The following is an 18,825-nucleotide window of genomic DNA, read 5'->3' as shown; positions in this document are numbered from 1 at the left end:
AAAGTGTGTCCTTCTGAACCAGTCCATTATACTACAGCCCTATTCCCTTAATAAAAATTTCCTCCTGAATAATTCTGCTTTACACAGTCTGCAGAAAGACAGAATTATGGAAGCCTTGTACAAGCAGCTGTTGATCTTGCCCATTCACAGGGTGGTACCTCCAGGAGGCTTTGCTCTGATAAGTATAAGTGAAGCTGTCACAGCGGAACATATCAGGAGAGGTAGTCATTCAGATAAAAGCAGACTAGACAGATTCATGGAAGATAGCTTTAGCACTGGCTACTACCCTTGGTAACTAGCAGGAAACTCTACATTAAGTTAATCTCTGAATACCAGCGCTGGCAGGCAACATCAGGCCTTGGCCTTTAATGCCCTAATTTTTGGCCCTCCAGGGAAACTAGTCAATCATTGGCCTTTTCTACACTAGCCATTTGATCCTTTCTTTGTGCACATTCCAAGTTACTTTCTACATTATATATTGCCTTCAGTTCTGTCTTGCCTCGTGATTTCTTCTAGCTTCTACATTTGTTTGTGCAAATGTGTACCAACACCACTTTTACCCTGCTGTTGTGCTGGGGTTCGCAAAACTTGTTTTGGCCTGAAGGTTTCTCCAGATCTGGATCTAAGTTTTAATTGTAGAACTTTTCCTCCAGGTTTCCAAACTCCTCCCCAAACCTCCATAGTTTGCATTTTAAATGTAAGATAGTTGTGTTAATTTAGATCTCAGTGTCTGTTCCATAGCAATCCAGCTTCTAATTTTAATTTGTATGGGGATTGCAGTTCAGTGATGACATGGTCCCATCTTTAACCCAATGAAAGAATCTGTAGAGGTTTTTGATGAGTTAAAACAGTTGTCACTTTTAAACTAAGGCAAAGTTAGTTTTGTCAAACATATCAAGCTTAAGGAGAATATTGCAGAGGCTCCACCATCTAGTGCACAACCTACAGAACCACAAAATGCTAGTTTTAAAAGAAAAATATAGCCCAGAATCATACTAAACGATACAAATACAGAAATAAAAATTTACAGATAACGATGTTTCATTTGAAAAGGTGTGACGCAAATTTTTAAAAACAGAAAAAGCAGGCAGATTGAGTGCTCACAAAATCTGGATCAAACCTGAGTGTAGAGCAGGATGCTAGTAGACTACTGGTCTTATTCAGCTGGGCTTTTCTTATTTTCTTAATTAAATCTTTAGAAATCCTTAGAATAGATTGCTTAAATATGATTGGTTATGGGTCGCAAAATCAAAACTTCCTTGGTGTTCTCCCATCGAAGTACTAACCATGGCAAACCCTGCTTAGCTTCCAAGATCTGACTAGATAGGGGTAATCTGGGCTTTTCAGGTCAGGGCTTCAGCACTAAGAGAATAATCAAATGTGTGAAGTTTTTCTTCATAGCATATAGGGACATCAGGACATACAGTATGTAGCATAGTGTTTAAGTTATCCATTTTAATTCCGAGGATATCACCAATCAATCAAACAGAAGTAGGCTGGTAGCGGATGGCAGAACTGGAACATCCTCTTAACCACTGTGTCTAGCTGCTGGAGTGTTTGAACTGATATGGTAGACCTGTTCTTTTGTATGTAAGTGTTGTTAATCTACTTTTAATATAAGATACCTAATTTATTGTGCTATTTCTTTTTCTTGTAGGTATTGAACCTTTTTCTAGCCTTGTTGCTGAGCTCCTTTAGTTCAGATAATCTTGCCGCTACAGATGATGACAACGAAATGAACAATCTTCAGGTTGCAGTAGCGAGGATTCAGAAGGGAATAGATTATGTTAAGAAAAAATTAAGAGAAATTGTTCTAAAAGGCTTTGCTAAAGAACAAAAAGCTATAGAGGATATCAAAGCACTCGAAGAACTGAACAACAAGAAGGACAGCTGCATTTTCAACCATACTGTGGTTGATATAAACAGAGATGTTAATTGTCTAAGAGATGGGAATGGAACTACAAGTGGTGTAGGAACAGGCAGCAGTGTGGAAAAATATATTATTGATGGCAATGATTATATGTCATTTATAAATAATCCGGGCCTTACTGTGACTGTACCAATTGCTGCTGGCGAATCAGATTTTGAAAATATTAACACAGAAGAATTTAGCAGTGAATCCGATCTTGAAGAAAGCAAACAGGTAGGACTTTATGTGAATATATAAATTTATAAAAGTAAATTGAAATATTATTTACTTTTGAAACATATAATATGGAATATAATATGTCAAAGTTGCTTATGGTTCTTCGCATTCTTCATACTGGGAGATAGCAGGGTGGCTGTCTTTTATTAATAGCAAACTTTTTAGTGTCAGCTAGTTTCTTATTGCTAAAATGTTTGATTTATACTTGTGAGTGCTCTTTTGAAAGGATGAGTGGTGAATGCCTACGATCCATAAGAATTATTAATCTTTTGTTTCACATGGAGTCTTGTAAATGGCATTATATTTCATATTTATTGTGCTACAGTGGCAGCAGCATTATAGATTAAGGCTATTTGGGCTTCTACCACTTGCAGAAGGGCATACCATGTTTTAGTACTGGAAGCTGAGGGCCAAAGCAGATATGCTGAAGATCAGAGATCTCCATCAGTTTATAGAAGGTAAATTGTATGCACAGGTATGATTTGGATTGGGGCCACAAAGGAATTGGGAATTAATCTTCACCCTCCACTTTTTCTCCAAAATTGCTAAAGCGTCTGGGAAAACCATAGAGTTTCCCCAGAAGCTCCTAGAGCAGCCGGCATGGTGATGTCACTTCTGAGTGGCATCATCATGCCAATGACATCGAGGGAGGATCCTCCCCAACAGCCCAATGTGGGCCGGGAACCTCCAGGGTGGGAGAACCCCCGCCCAGCCCAGGAACTTGGCAGCCCTAACTCTCTCTGTGCTGTGAAAAGATTGGGGAGGAGACATTCTTAAAGGACATGCTAATAACGATACATAGAACTTGGTCTTGATTTAAAAAACCAAATGAAGGTAGGAGGAATAACTCTATTCTTCCCTTCCCATATGACCCTGATCAAAACTATGTCTGTGTATACAAAATTTCCATTTTATGGACTGCCTCCCTCTTCTGCTGAATAGCAGCAATCAACCCAAATCTAGGGATAAAATCTCTGCAATGATGGGAAGCAGCAGAAACCAGTAATAGAACCTTCCCACAGGAGCTCTCTACACCCCTTAAATAAAACAATGGGGAGGGTTGGGGAATCCTTGGGTAACACTAGACTGTGCATTTGCACAATTACAAGAATTACGAGGGCTGTTTGAGCTGATTTCCATTTCTTTTTACAACCTGCTGTGTTCTGTATGATATGTTGTTCTAGACAAGGGGCCATCAAGTCTCAGCAATGTCTGGGTGGAGGGGAGATAGTAAAAATCACTTCTATAAACTAATTTTGTATGCATAAGCTTGAAGATTTGTAATCCTAAAATGTTTTGCCTTTTGGAATTTAGGTAGAAATTTTGTTACTGTTAATCACTTTGTTAGATTTTAGTATCTGGGTTTTTTGTCTTTTATTACATATCACATGGTTTCATACTTGGTTATTTAACTACATGCACTATTTTTGAGCAGCTATTTATTTTAAATTTCCATAAGGACTGTATCTAGCATGAGTCATCTTGACATCATAATCTTTCTTGCTTGTGATCTTTAAGATTCTTCTATAATTCAGACAGGGCAAAAAATTACCCAGTTTAAATTATCATAAACTTGGTGGCTGGCATTATTCAGTAGATTCCTACATGAAGACTTGGCATCTTCAGCATTCTTTATAGAGGGCTGGAAACACTTTACATTTTTATGGGACTCCTTTAAAAGAATCAGAATGTTTTCTAGTATTTGTGTGCTATATAATGTAGGCTCTTAGTGTTCTCCCTTTTTTGATGCTAGGAAAACTGTAGTTGCTTAATTTTGTAAGAATAACATCTCTATGATTCATTTATTGGAACCCCCTATATTATCTTCTGTTAGGACCTGGGAAACATTTGAGGTTAAGGCTTTGGAGTAATGAGTTTTGTTCCAAATAGTGGAGACAGATCCAAATAACTGCTGGTCTTGGTTATTTTCAAAGGGAGAGAGGCCTTGGTTTTGGGTAATGTCTGATCTGCTTTTGCATAATGTCTGATCTGCTTTATCTCATCAATGGCAGACTGAGGTTGTTTTATGATGCCCAACTGCATCTTGTTCTAGAAGAGCTCTACTGAACTTAAAATTTTGTTCACTGCCCTGTAATTAATATTTTAGTTGGGCCCTAACCGTTTAGCTGTTGCTTTGGGATTTTTTTCAAAAGGACCAACATTTTTAATATATTTTTGTTTAGGAGATTGTGATTAGCACACTCTTGGGTTGAGTGTTCGCTTCATTCACTTTAACCACTGATACATCATTCCATCGGGATCATTCATTTCAGTGAAACTAAATAATGAGAGAACATATCCTGTATAATTTATTGTGTTTTCATATTTAGCTTTGTCTGGCTTTTACTTTGTTGATAAAGTTATTTTTATTCTGCACATAACTGTGTCCCTTGCAAATTAAAATGTTCTTTCTTAGGAGCAATTGACGTTTTATTATGCTTATGTGTCAGACATCAGATTTTCTTCTCTGAATCACAGTTATGATATTTATGTTTAACCAATTTTAACCTTGAATGATCAATCACTTTAGTAAACATGTTTAATTTTACTCGGAAACTAAAAACAGCACGAATTAATTTGTCAGTCATTGCAGAATTGTATCTGGGCAAATAACCCTGTTGCCTCTGTCCAAGCCTGCTACTCTTAATGAATTCTTAAAGTTTTAAACAGTGTAGGTAATCCTCTTCCAGACCCACTCCTCCATTTGCACCTGCTGGAATGGCCTTGGGTCAGCCATAGCTCTGGCAGAGGTTGTCCTTGAAAGGGCAGCTGCTGTGAGAGCCCTCTCCAGCCCCACCCACCTCACAGGGTGTCTGTTGTGGGGGAGGAAGGGAAAGGAGATTGTGAGCCGCTCTGAGACTCTTTGGAGTGGAGGGCAGGATATAAATCCAATATCTTCTTCTTCTTCTTCTTCTGTTTGTATGTGTGTTGTTCACAATGAAAAGAAAACCACTAAGAAGCAGAAAACTTTCTAGTTATTTCTCTCTCTCTGCAATCAGTCTCTGCTGATGTGGAAAATGTAGACTGTTGAGGCTTCTGACAGTTTGCTGTTAAGTGCAAGAGTTACCCCAATCTAAACCCACTGATACGGGCTTAGAATTTAGTAACTTTGTATAGAATTGTGCTAGTAATCAAAATTGGAATGGGGTGGGGTACTGATACTGGATATTGCTGGCATGGCATTGATGATCAAACCAGAACCAGCTGCATCTCAGTAAAATTTTGGGGATGTTTATTCTGAATAATTAATGGGATTTAGAATAGGAAGGCATTTCAGAATTCAAAACAAAATTCAAGAAATGGGAAATGCTGATAGTAGAATCCCATTAAAAGGGAAGTTTAGGCAGTTCAGAACAGCCAAAATGATTTGGGCAGCAGGGGGAATATGGTAGAGATGTGGATCTTTAACAGAGTGATAGGAATATGTTTGTTTTTCTGAAACAAAATTTGTCTTCCATGTTCTAGAATGAAATTTTCGACTTAACAGGTGCAATCCTGTGCATACTTACTAGGGAACAAATCCATTTAATCCACTTTCAGAGGGCTTGAATGTTTCAGAACAAAGAGGTGGAGGAGATAATACTGTGTCTCACACCCCCTTGACAGCATTAGCCCATACAAGAAGAAAAGTAGATGAGTGAACAGCCCTAATAATTGTTACCTCTGGTTTATGACGGACCTTGCAAAAGATGGTTAGGAATTTGTATTCTATTCTAAAATCAACCAGTATGTATCTTCCTTTTTTTTGGCAGTTAGGTAATTGTGTCTTTAACTCTTTTTGTTTCTGAAAATGTTTTGAAATCATGTGTGAATGCTAGTCTCCAGAGCACAAAAGACTAGCGATAATGTGTCATGAACTTCATTGCCTACCATTCTTACTTCTCACAGGGGTAAAATCAAGCTGGAGCAATCAAGAAATGCAGCTCTGGTGCTTTTTAACCAGGTAGATTCAACGCACCACCACTATTACACAGGTTACCTAAGCAAATTATACATATATAATCACTTTCCAATGGATATTGACTGGCCTGCATGCTACTGAGCTGTTTCCTTCCCTGTCCATTGCAAGACAGTCCAGACATGCACAGCTGCTCTCTGCCGAGTCCTGTGACTCACATCACAGCATGGTCAGGCGAGGTTGGCAACCCCAACATACATTTTGATTCTGCTAGTGAATTTTTTAGATACATACTTTATTATCAAATCCCTTAACAGCTACTGCATGACCTATAGGTTTTATATGATGGATAATCAAATTATGAGAATGTTGAACACTCAAAAGGCCAAGGGGGAAAAAGGGAGCATGCACAGTTTTTAAAAGTAATAAAAACAACCCTTTTTGATTCAGCCCTTATAAATGTGGTATACAATGTTTAATAGAATGAATGTTGTCTTTCCAGGAATTTTAGATAACATAATTTGAACATTTAGTTACTTTCTATGCTTCTGTGTTTGCTTAGGTTTTAAATTGCCAGATGTTTTGGAGGTGTTGTGCAAATTCTCCCATGTTGGACCATTCGTCTATTGTTCATTTGAACAATAGGTAGTTTGGGATTTTCACATATTATGAATTTGGTGGAGGGGTATCCTCTTTTTTAAAAAATGTATTTGACTGGTGTGCAGAATCATATTCCCAAAACAAACAAACGTACTATAGAGTAGATTTCGGATCTCTGAGATAGTTCGGGTATGTACCAAAATAATATGAATATTACTGGTAGTTACCCAGGATGAATGTCAAAATGAAGTATCAACAACTGACAAGTATAAACATGTGCTTTAGTTGGTGTTATGCTTTTAGAAGTTCCAGTACTTGTACCTTCATTTTTAAAACTAACCACTTGTTTACAGCCTAGTCAAATATGTTGCAGACGTTTTCACAGCTGAGGAGTTTCAAAAAGGAACTCTTTCATTGGTGGGACCTGCTGGGCAAAAACAGCAAGCTAGGGTTTGTACTTTGGGTTGTACCCTGTGAGTTTTTCCACTGGCACGAGATGGGGAATAATCTTACTTGATTATTCTTCTCACTGCAGTATGACTTTTTTTGTCCCAGATAGCCCTTTTGGGTTGTTTGCAGAGGCTTCACCTTTCTCATGAATCAGCAGAAAAACTGATAGGATGCAAACCTATGGCTCTTTGGGTCTTAACTTTTAGCAATAAGGAACAAAAGGCATGATAAATAATCTGTAAGGAATTTTAACTGAGCGTTTTTACTAGTACTTTACTAATCTTTTGATGTTCACAAATGAGTAACCAGTGTTAACCCTTCCAAGCAATCTGGGGGGGGGGGGGTTGACCCAGGAAGTGATGGGGGGAATTGGTTTACCCATCTATAACTTTCTACAGACACCAAACTCCTGTTGAGCCTTCTCCTCAATAAACTGCAGTGCCCTGAAGTTCCTCTGTCCCCTCCCCACTGCCCTTTTTTTTTAATTTTTACTTTTTATTAAAATGGTAAAAGGGGTCCAGCTGGCCCCTAATAGACTTGGCTTGAAAATGAAAGCACTATGCATAATTGTTACTGGGGTCTCTGTTTTCCCCAACAAATACCGAAAAAATGTCCCCATGTTTAAATAGATGGACCAACACCTATTATCTCCATTTTATTGAAAGATGGAAGAAGCAGTGAAAACAAAAAACATTTTTTTTTCATAACTTATATCTATAGACATTTTTTGGCTTTGAGGTTTTACACCACTTTTGGAATGGGGAGTTGCAACGACCCCCAGGGAAACCAGTTTTTGCAACCTGAATTCTTGAGTATATAGTAGGAGCCAGGGTTTTTTTAATAGAAAAGGCCCAGCAGGAACTCCTTTGCATATTAGGCCACACCCCCTGACATCACCATTGTTTTACACAGGGCTTTTTTGTAGAGAAAGCCCAGCAGGAACTCATTTGCGTATTAGGACACACCCCGATGCCAAGCCAGATGGAACTGCATTCCTGTGCGTTCCTGCTCAAAAAGAGCCCTGGTAGGAGCAAGTAAAAGTCTTGTGTTTGTGCTCTGTCAAAGCTTCCCTCATGCCCGTAGCCACATGGAAAAACTCAAATTGAACTGTACTGCAGTTTTGGAAATGAGGTTGTTCTATCCCCCAGCAGGATAAGCCTGGACATGTTTGAAGACATACCCTGAACCTCACATTTTCCAGACTTGAAGGAACCATGAAGCCTGGAACCCTAAATGACCCCAGCCACTGGTTTTCTGAGCTAATTGCTTCCCCTGTCCTTCAAATTTTCAGAATGATTGTCTCAGTTTTACATATCTGGGGTGGGGGAAGTACTTCAGATGACCCCAGCTGCTTGTCCACTGAGCTGACCATTGCACTGAACTGTTCACTTTTAAATTTTCCAAACCTCTGATCTGATCATCTCAACTTTACAGGGGGAAGTCACTCTAGATGACCCATAGCCATCTCTGCACTGACCTGTTCACCTGTGACCCCTAGCCACCTGTTTTCTGAGCTAATTGCTTCCCTTTGTCCTTATTTGTTGTTCACTATTTTATCACATTAAGCTTCAATGTTGTAACATTTAAAATTATTGTTTTCTTAAAAATAAATAGTTTTATAGATTGTCAGCTGTGTCTTCTACTTTAAAAATGGTAGGGTCAGTTTGACCCCATTTACATTTTTTGTGGAGCTTTGGCATTTTCAATGAGGGTACTTTAGACCCCAATTCCAAATTTTACTCTCCTTTGTCCTACATTTCTGAAGGAAATTATTCCTGAGACCTGGTTTTTTTCTTAATAGATAATGCCCATGACTGAGAAAGTTATCAGGTTTCTATTGCTTTTTGCTGTAAAGTGGGGTCACTTTGACCCCCTATGTGAAAGTAGTACAGTTGGGTTTTTTTCCATTGGGAAGGTTAAGATACATCATTGCCTGATCACAAAAGCCTACTCTGGATCATTACATGTTAAATTTACTACTGGCTGTCTGTTAGCATCCTCCTGAAATTAAAACATTGTAAAATGTTTTGTTGCTGCAGCTTTGACACAACCCCCAGCTAACAGGTCAGCATCTCTCAAAATGTCTCTGTGTGCCTCCTATGTTACAAAATGAACTTCTCCATACCTTTCACTGAGGAAAAAAGCTGGATATGTTTTAGAATAGTTCTATGTGATAGATTTCCTGGCAGCTAGACACTGGCCCTCAGGATTTTCCCCTCCACTACACAGTTTCCCATCTACTCCACCACACTCGGGTTTCCAGCAGGAATTTTAAAAAGATTTTAGGGGATGGAATCTGGGCCTGGGAATTGCAATCCCGCCCAAGCCTGGACTGATGTCTGAGGTAAATTGACATGCCCAAGATGATTTTCTTTTAAAAGTAAACAATGTTTTAAAAATTCAGAAATCCAGAAAAAAAGACACCAAACTGAAGCAAATAATAACACTTAACCAGGAGTACATGCCCAAGGAAAAACCCTCTCAAAACTAAATAAAGGACTCTTGTTGCACTTCAGTTAAATATCAGTGGTGGGGGGGGGGTGTAGAAAAAGCTCAGCAGGAACTCATTTGCATATTAGGTCACACCCCTAACAGCACCATTGTTTCACACAGGACTTTTTTGTAGAAAAAGCCCAACAGGAACTTATTTGCATGTTTAGTCATACACCTCTGACACCAAGCCGGCCGGTACTGCTTTCCTGTTCGTTCCTGGTCAAAAAAAGCCCTGGATACCAGGCTCAGCAAGCTTTGCTGGCCCACTTTAACCTTTTTATATACAATTCCCCAGACCTTAACCAAAGATTTGATATCTCCTCAGATCTTTAATTCACACTCCTGTTAGGGTAACCCCTCTCTCTCATCCCTCAAGAAGCCTAACTTTTGACTGACTTATGGTGTGTTCACACTACACTAAATAAGGCATTTTACATCCGGATTTTTGCTGTGGAAGAATAGCAAAAATCCAGATGTAAAACACATTATTTAGTGTAGTGTGAATGCACCATTAGTCTTCCCTATCAGATCTTAATGTTTCTCCAGTACCCAGCTCCTATTGTCTGATTCAGAGTACTGCTCTGACTGGCTTCAGTGTTGCTGGAGTACATTTCTGTGTGCTGCCTATCACATTGTGATCTACCTTTTGAGTTGTAATAGATGGTGCAAGGGCTTGGTGGGAAGGTTGTGTGGTATGTTCTGTGATTATTGAAATATCTAAGTGAGCTAGTATACAGTTGAAAAATTTGCCAGAGGAGAGCCAGTTTGGTGTAGTGGTTAAATGTGCGGACTCTTATCTGGGAGAACCGGGTTTGATTCCCCACTCCTCCACTTGCACCTGCTGGAATGGCCTTGGGTCAGCCATAGCTCTGGCAGAAGTTGTCCTTGAAAGGGCAGCTGCTGTGAGAGCCCTCTCCAGCCCCACCCACCTCACAGGGTGTTTGTTGTGGGGGAGGAAGGTAAAGGAGATTGTGAGCCGCTCTGAGACTCTTCGGAGTGGAGGGCGGGATATAAATCCAATATCTTCTTCTTCTTCTTCTTACTCAAAGATCTAAAATGTTAATTGCTAGTATTGTCTGTATTAAAACCCTTAAGTTTATGGATTTTAAGCTGGTTCTGTTGTTAAGGTCCGTAAATATTGGGGTTCTGTAAACAGAGATATTTTCCAACTGGTCCAAAATAGAAGAGCAAAATTTTAACAAGCTGAGAAAAGGCAGAAACATTTCCCCCCTTATTCTGTATATGGCTTAACAGTTAAACTCAGACATGTCACAGTTAAATTCAGACATGTAAGGGAATTATTATTTCAGATTTTGTCAAGCTCTGAGGCAATTTAGAATGGTCAACCTTAGATATATTAAGCTGTGTTGTTCACAATAATTTATAATGGCTGAATCCCTTTGTTTATTTAATCATGAAGCAGTTTGTAATGCTTAACATCTTTATTTTTGGCCTGCTCCTGCTCCCATTGAAAAGGTTACACAAAATCAAATGAGAGCAAGACTTGGCCTTAAGTGAATGCTTAAACAATGGAAATGAGCCCATTAACATGCTGTTGGGCAAAGCTTGTGTTGTTTATTATGCTGGCTAATTCAAGAGATGCACTGTGGTCAAAAAGAGACTACGTGTGAGGGTGCTTACTCTATTTCCATCTATGCCAATCTAGATTATCATTTTATACTATTTAATGGTTATAACTCAAATTACCCCTCCCCCCAGATCTTCTTTTTAAAATATAATGATGGGGTTTTTTTCCTTGGTGTGGTTTCACTGGTATTGCACAGGCTTCTGCTCTAGTCAAGCATGTTGTTTTGCTGATTCAGGCCTTGGGAATGCTGCATCATCAACAATTGCTTTCCAGTGTGTTCCCTGCAGATAATAAGATATTTGTTCTCTACGGGTTGGATCCAACCAGCTTTTCCGCCACTGGAAAAGGGAGGAGGGAATCACCTTTGTCCACAAAAAAAGCTATGCTAATAATTCAAGACCTGACAATGTGAGATGACAACTGTAATAAGGAGGGGAATTGGACAAGATTGAGAGGGAAAAAAACCTGGTGGGATCTAACCCCATGAGTATATAGTAGTGTCTAATAGAAAATGGTCTGATAAAGTTTGTCAAACAACTCTTTCTGTAAAGGAGAGATGGTGCTATAAGTGACACAACACTACCCTGTTCCTAACAAATCACTCCTTGTGAAATAAGAATACTCGTCAGTTTTTTTTTTTAAAAATCAGTCACTTTCTAAGAGTTTCAAACCGCATTTTTAAAATATGTTAGTAAGGATTTTAATTTTTAAAGGTACTAGGGTTTGTATAAATGGCTACAATCCATGATACTCATGTTCGAATGTAGTCATGGGTCTGATTTTGCTGCTGTTAAGGGTGCAGACTCTTCTTACTGAAACCAGTGAGAAACGTCCCACTGAATTTAGCGGTTATAAATATCACTGCAAGTCAGTAGTTAAATTCTGATTGATTTTAATGACATCACTTGAGGCAAATATTTACATTCTTATTTGGAGCCAACCCCTTACTCTGGTCAGTTAAATATCTCTTCATTAGAGTTTAAGTGGCAAATTTATTCATTGAAAACGCAGCTCAATGTTGTAATGACAAGAAGGAATGAAATCTTAAAAACCTTTAAAAAAAATTAAAAATACAGTGTAACAAGAAATAAGCTGCCAAGACTTCTTTCTTTGTATAAACTCGGGTCAGTATGCTTGCGCTCAAGGTATGTTCTTTTCTGTATGTCAGGAAATAATACCATCTGCTATTGTTGCTATAATTCACAGTTAAAAGATGTAATGCTATGCTGTAATGCTAGATTATTTTGGGTAATATGCTAGTTCATCATAGTTGTATAAACACTTGTACATTTGGTGTAGTGGTTAAGTGTGTGGACTCTAATCTGGGAGAACCGGGTTTGATTCCCCACTCCTCCACTTGCACCTGCTGGAATGGCCTTGGGTCAGCCATAGCTCTGGCAGAGGTTGTCCTTGAAAGGGCAGCTGCTGTGAGAGCCCTCTCCAGCCCCACCCACCTCACAGGGTGTCTGTTGTGGGGGAGGGAGATAAAGGAGATTGTGAGCCGCTCTGAGACTCTTCGGAGTGGAGGGCGGGATAGAAATCCAATATCTTCTTCTTCTTCTTAAAAGAAAGACATCTTTATAACATGGTTATATGAGTTTAGGATGGAAACAGTGAACCTTGGTGCTGCACAGTTCCCCCATTCCTGATTAACATAATGAACTGGGAACATGATAATGGTAAAGTAAGCATAAACAGTGAGTTGTTTCTGTATTAAACCACATCTATCTGAGAATAAAATGGCTCTGATCCATGTAACCTGCTTGAACTACTCAGTTCTAATTCTGTTCAGTTGGTTGTTTGGTAAAATATTTATGGCCATGGATAAAATATATCAGTGCAGGAGCACAAGTGATGAGAGAAACTAGCATTTTTTTAAAAAATCACTCAGAATCTTGTTTGGGTCATACAAGCCAATTTAATATGCCCCTCTTTTGCTTTCTCTCCCTGTCTTTCTCATGGCATATTTATTCTCCTGACATACTGAATTTGAGAGTCATTTCTTCCTCCTAGGTAGTTCTGGCATTTTATATGTGGGGAGAATTATCTCTAGCTAAGACCTCATGGCAATCTCACCGGCTACAATTGGCAGCAGCTCTCCAAAGTCTTAGGTGGAGGTCTTTCACATCTCCCACTACTTGATGCTTTTAACTTGAAATGTCAGGAACTGAACCCGGCTGGGACCTTCTGCATGCAAAGCAGATGTTTTACCACTAAGTCATGGCCTTATCCCAAGTGACAGTAAAACCAGTGTAGAACTGGTATTAATGCATAGTATGCAGTGCACTATTGCTTTCATTTACTTTCTCCTCTTATATTCCTCATATTTTTGCTCCCTTGCAAAAAAAAAAAATTCTAACACATTGATTTGCAAAAGAACAGCCTGCTTTTCTTTTCTTTTCTTTTCTTTTCTTTTCTTTTCTTTTCTTTTCTTTTCTTTTCTTTTCTTTTCTTTTCTTTTCAATAAAATGCACTGAGACATAAAATTCCACCAAGATATATTTAAAACATCAGTAATACAGTCATTAATACTGAGGCCTGGACACAGAGTTTAAAAGCTATATGGTACTTGCTTATTTGTGGTATATCTGTATGCATGCAGTTCTGACTAATACAGCCATTCATAAAATACGTAATCCATCATCTTGCTTCCTATGTCCTTCATTCTAATATTTTGTATTTATTCTTTTTAGAGATTTCTGCTTGTCATTTTGTTAATCTAACAGACACATGTGTCAAAGTTAATAAAGGTACTAAGTTCAAATGTTCAGACAATTTAATTCAGATTCTCTGGGCAAAAGTAAAAATTACAGTTTTTAAAGAGTTAGGTTTGGGTTCCTTGGACTCACCTTGAGTTCTCCACAGCTACACATCAGCTGTGGGAAACAACTCATTTAAAAAGGGGAGCACAAGGAGCTCAGAACAGTGCCTCGAAGTGCTCCTGTATCGTGCATGAGTATCTGTTTGGACTCTTTTTTTTTGGAACCCAGACCCAACTCTTAAAAACTAAATGTTTAGTTTGGCTCAACACAAAACCACTGAAGTTGCATCCTCTTATCTATGACCCAAGGAGCTGAGCCATTAACTTCTAAGTGCCTTCAAGAAGGACACAAATAATTCCTTTATGCTGACATTTTCCAGTTAAAACAATTCTGAAATTTTAGCATGACAGAAAAATGTATATATAGTTTTCCGCCTGTATTAACCTCTAGTGTTGCTGTCAAATATTTTCATAAACTAATACCAATCTCTATTAAAATTGGTAATATTAAATTATACATGTCAGAGTATGTAGTAAAACCAAGAAACATGAATAATTTATTATTGCTGTCTGCCCGTTGACTTCACTGAGCTCCATCCCTTGACCACATTGTGGATAGCCAAGCCTTGACCAGGGGCCTGCCTGCCCCTTGGTGGGACTCAACCCCTGCCAGATTTGTGTCTTCCAAGAACCAGCAACTCTGATTAGGCTTGGTGTACTCATGCAACAGAGGATGGTGCTGTAATCCTCAATGGTAGACAACACCACAGCACATTGCTGGTTTTTTAATGCTTCCCCAGGTAAAAGCTCCCTGCAAGTAAAAACACTAACAAATCAGGAAGAAAAAGGATGGCCCAGCCTGCTCCCTGTGGTGCTAGCTTTCTATTTGAAGATTGTTTTAAAATCCCCAACACATTAGGAACTTTTAAAAATGCCTCTATTTGCAGTGGGAAGCAGGGCTGCTGCCCTCCAGGTGGGCCAGGAGTTCTCTAGGAATTCCAACTGATCTCTAAACTACGGAGATCATTTTCCCAGGAGAAAATGGCAGATTTAGAGGACTACCTTTATGGAATTACATATCCACTGGGCTCTTTCCCCAAGCTCCTCCCCTAAATCTCCAGGAATTTCCCAAACTGGAGTTTGCAACCCTAGCCCTGAAATGTCCATCTATCCTTATCACCTGGATGTTTTACCAACTCGTTTCCACATCTCACTGGATGTGTAGACCAGGCATATTACTACAAATACAGTTGCACTGCTCCCCCCTCCCACTCCGTCCCAAAACCATGCCTTTAAAGTATCTGGTATGATATTTCACACACGTACCTTAATATCAACAACAGCTCTACTGGATTAAAAAAAATAATTCTGAATTGCATTCTTCAGTTCTGTCAACTTGCTATGCAGAAGGACAGATGGTAAAAATCACTATGGTACATAATAGTGTTTACTATAAAAATATATTTTTTTAATTTATTGTTGGCCCATCTGAAATTAGCTGAGGAACATTTGGACAACAAGCCATTCTCTACCATTTTCTCTGCATATCCCCAGATAAATTTAGATGAAAACATATAAAGATACCAATTTGTATGTATTTTTCATTTGGTTTATTTAGTGCTTGGAAGGAAAATTAAAAGCAGACTTTAAATTTCATTTAATAGAGTTAAACAGCATATACAGGTTTCCTGCTGCTCACAGATAGGACTAGAGTACTAGGAATACGTTTTTTCCCTACAACATTGTTAAAAGAAAATAAACAAAAGCAAGAGAATAATAAGAACCCTCAGGTGCTTTTCATGCTATGATTTCATTCACAGTTAAAACAACGCACTGCTCTATATTACTAATATTAAGCTGAAGAATACTCTCCTTTTGAGTGTTATACGTACAGGAGGAAGAAAAAAAACACACCTTCTTTTGTGGGATTTTATTTTCAGAAACTAAATGCAACCAGCTCATCTGAAGGCAGTACTGTTGATATTGCCCCACCGGGAGAGGGTGAACAAGCAGAAATTGAACCTGAAGAGGCTCTTGAACCAGAAGCCTGTTTTACAGAAGGTAACAGGGACAGACAAGACCGGTATTTAACCAATTACGTATTATATGCTTTCAGATGCTACAACGTCAGACCAATTTGGGGCCAAACTCCATGTTGCTTCCTGATCTATTTTGCCTGGAATCAGTTACAGAGGTGGCCATCTGGAACAAAGGATCAACGTGGGGCAGGAGCAGTTTAAGCCTTGGCTTTCCTGCCACCTGTCTGCTGAAATTCCTTCCCCATCTCACCTACTCTAGGGTTGTCAGCTCCGATTTGGGAATTATCTGGAGATTTTGAGAGTGTAGCCTGAGGGTGCAGGGTTTGGGGAGTGGAGGGATTTCAGTGGGGTATAATGCTGTAGAGTCCACCTTCCAAAGTGCCCATCTTCTCCATATGTGCAGATCTCTGTCACTTGGAGATCAGTTGTAATCCCATGAGATCAACAGCCACCATCTGGAGGCTGGTAACCCTCTCCTCCCCTCGTCTTCTGTGGCTGTCACGGATAATCATGAGTGGGAAAATGGCATGGGGTGGTAATTTTGAACTCAGGTGTAGTAACTAGTTGAAACAGCTCCTGCTTCATTGCTCTTCTGCTTCAGATAGTAAACCCTTCAATGCTGCTTGTCTTAATTAAAAATAAACGCTCTGCAGGACATTGGGGAAACCCACTTTTTCATATATGGTGCAGTTTGGCCCTAATTAGGAATGTTTTATGCAAAATTAAGACTAGGATACAAAATTCTACATTTAGCCATACCCTGTGAGGTGGGAGTTTTTTTACTTTTTAAATTTTATTTTAATTTGAACACAGAATGTCCTGCTATATTGTGAAGGGCTTTTGAAAACCACCTCAGTTCCAAAAATTGAGGCATGAGGAAGACAGAGAGAGAGTGGGGGTGGTGTTTGAGAAATACAGTTCTCAACACATGTCCTTCATTTTAATCAGATTGTAGATTTGGCTGTTGAAATTTCAGCCTGAGCAGCAGCAAAAATACACAGTATCCTATATACAGCTGTAGTCCTCCAGACCAGTTTCCTTTTTTTCTTTAATGTTGTTCAGTCTTCCCTTCTTGCCATTTGCCTGTTCAGTCCCCCACCTCCCAGCTCAACAGAGCGAGTTCTCTTGTAGATCAATTTTATCTCTTCAATTATTCTCCTTCACCATTGTATCCTCACAGCAACTCTGTGAGTCAGGTTAGGCTGAGAATGAGGGACTGGTTTAAAGTCACCCAGCGAACCTCATGATAGTCGAGATCATTTGTAATTCTAGGAGATTCCCAGGCAACCCTACTTTATGACTGTGTGGAATTTGAATCTGGGTCTCCCAGATCTTAGTTTGGTACTCTGACTACTATACCATACTGACTGTTGGTAATTCCCTCTTCTGGACACCTTGTATGACACCTTTGAAGGAAAGGCAAGATAAAAATGTCAAAGGAAAACAAAATATTATTTCATTATTTAACCATCTGTTGTCATTATCGACAGGTTGTGTGCAGAAGTTTTCATGTTGTCAAGTAAGTATAGAAGATGGCAAAGGAAAAACCTGGTGGAATTTTAGGAAAACCTGCTACAGCATAGTTGAACACAACTGGTTTGAGACGTTCATTGTGTTTATGATTCTTCTCAGCAGTGGTGCTCTGGTGAGCAAAACAAAAAGTTTTTTAACATTTTCTGGAAAATTTTACATCATCAAAAGATTTTAAAACGTACATTGTGTTAGATATGATAGACTATCATTCCAGTTTTGAAAATGTTTTGCTTAATAATCATTCTAGTAACAGGCATTTCCAACTGTTCAAAAGAATAGTACGTGTGTGTGGAGAGTCAGAAAATGAAACGTTTCGCTCTCTCTGTAATTCTTTGGTAATATGTTACCAGGAAATGAAGCAAAAGTGAATTTCTGCACTTTTAAAAATATTATTTAAATTTTTGAATTGGAATACAGTGATTCTCGCCCCCCCCTCCCTTCACAGGCCTTCGAAGACATATATATTGAGCAGCGCAAGACTATTAAGACCATGCTGGAGTATGCTGACAAGGTCTTCACGTACATCTTCATCCTGGAAATGCTTCTGAAGTGGGTGGCCTACGGTTTTCAAGTATATTTCACTAACGCCTGGTGCTGGCTGGATTTCCTCATTGTTGATGTAAGTACTTGAAACCTATGTTTTGTTTTGGTTCCTCCCCCCCCCTCACACTTTTTTGTATTTTACCAGGGTACAAAAATTTGATATTATTAAGCATCTTTCTGATAAATATAGTCTCGTCAATGGAATTAAGCATAAATAGAATGGGAAATCATTATTTTCCAACAGTGTTCTTTCTCCTGTGATGACAACAGTGCTGATATAGCTGATATAAACTATAAAGAAATAATGTGCAGTGCTCTCCTCTAATGAGTTCCTGCTGCCTGCTCCACCTCCAGGGATTGTAGAGTCCTTCTCTGCCCATGTGAAGAGCATCCCCTGCACATGAAAACCTAGAACACTACTTATAGAGATCCTTTAGTCTATTGTATACACTGGTTATATTACTTTAATTTACACAGCAGGGCCAGTTCCAGGTGTTTTTTGGGGGGGGGGGGTTCTGGGCAGACAGTGCCCAGGGACCCCCTCATTCTCTTCTTTCCATCCCCACACCTGCACTTTTACTTTCCAAAAATAAAAGGCTGGAAGAGTATATAGAGTATGGCTTGCTGGTTGACCATAATAGTGTCTTTACCATAATAGTGTCTTTGGTAGGGAAAAAACATCAGCGCTTTCACAGTTTGAACATATGAAGCTGCCTTATACTGAATTAGACCCTTGGTCCATCAAAGTCAGTATTGTCTACTCAGACTGGCAGC

The 18,825-nt window shown here is 39.0% G+C and overlaps 1 protein-coding gene across 3 annotated transcripts in view; it reads left to right on the top strand.

Moving 5' to 3' along the window:
• Positions 1-18,825, top strand: part of LOC132585515 (sodium channel protein type 2 subunit alpha-like) — a 79,465-nt gene that overhangs the window by 40,218 nt on the left and 20,422 nt on the right. For all 3 annotated transcript variants that reach the window (XM_060257459.1, XM_060257460.1, XM_060257461.1), the window contains 4 exons: positions 1,658-2,143; positions 15,877-15,997; positions 17,466-17,620; positions 17,954-18,127. In XM_060257459.1, the coding sequence (XP_060113442.1) occupies positions 1,658-2,143; positions 15,877-15,997; positions 17,466-17,620; positions 17,954-18,127 (936 nt within the window). The remainder of the gene's footprint in view (positions 1-1,657; positions 2,144-15,876; positions 15,998-17,465; positions 17,621-17,953; positions 18,128-18,825) is intronic.

The sequence above is a fragment of the Heteronotia binoei genome, chromosome 16 (genome assembly GCF_032191835.1).
Source record: "Heteronotia binoei isolate CCM8104 ecotype False Entrance Well chromosome 16, APGP_CSIRO_Hbin_v1, whole genome shotgun sequence".
NCBI lineage: Eukaryota > Metazoa > Chordata > Lepidosauria > Squamata > Gekkonidae > Heteronotia > Heteronotia binoei.
The sequence above is the reverse complement of the archived record's forward strand: the minus strand, read 5'-3'. Positions and strand labels throughout refer to the sequence as shown.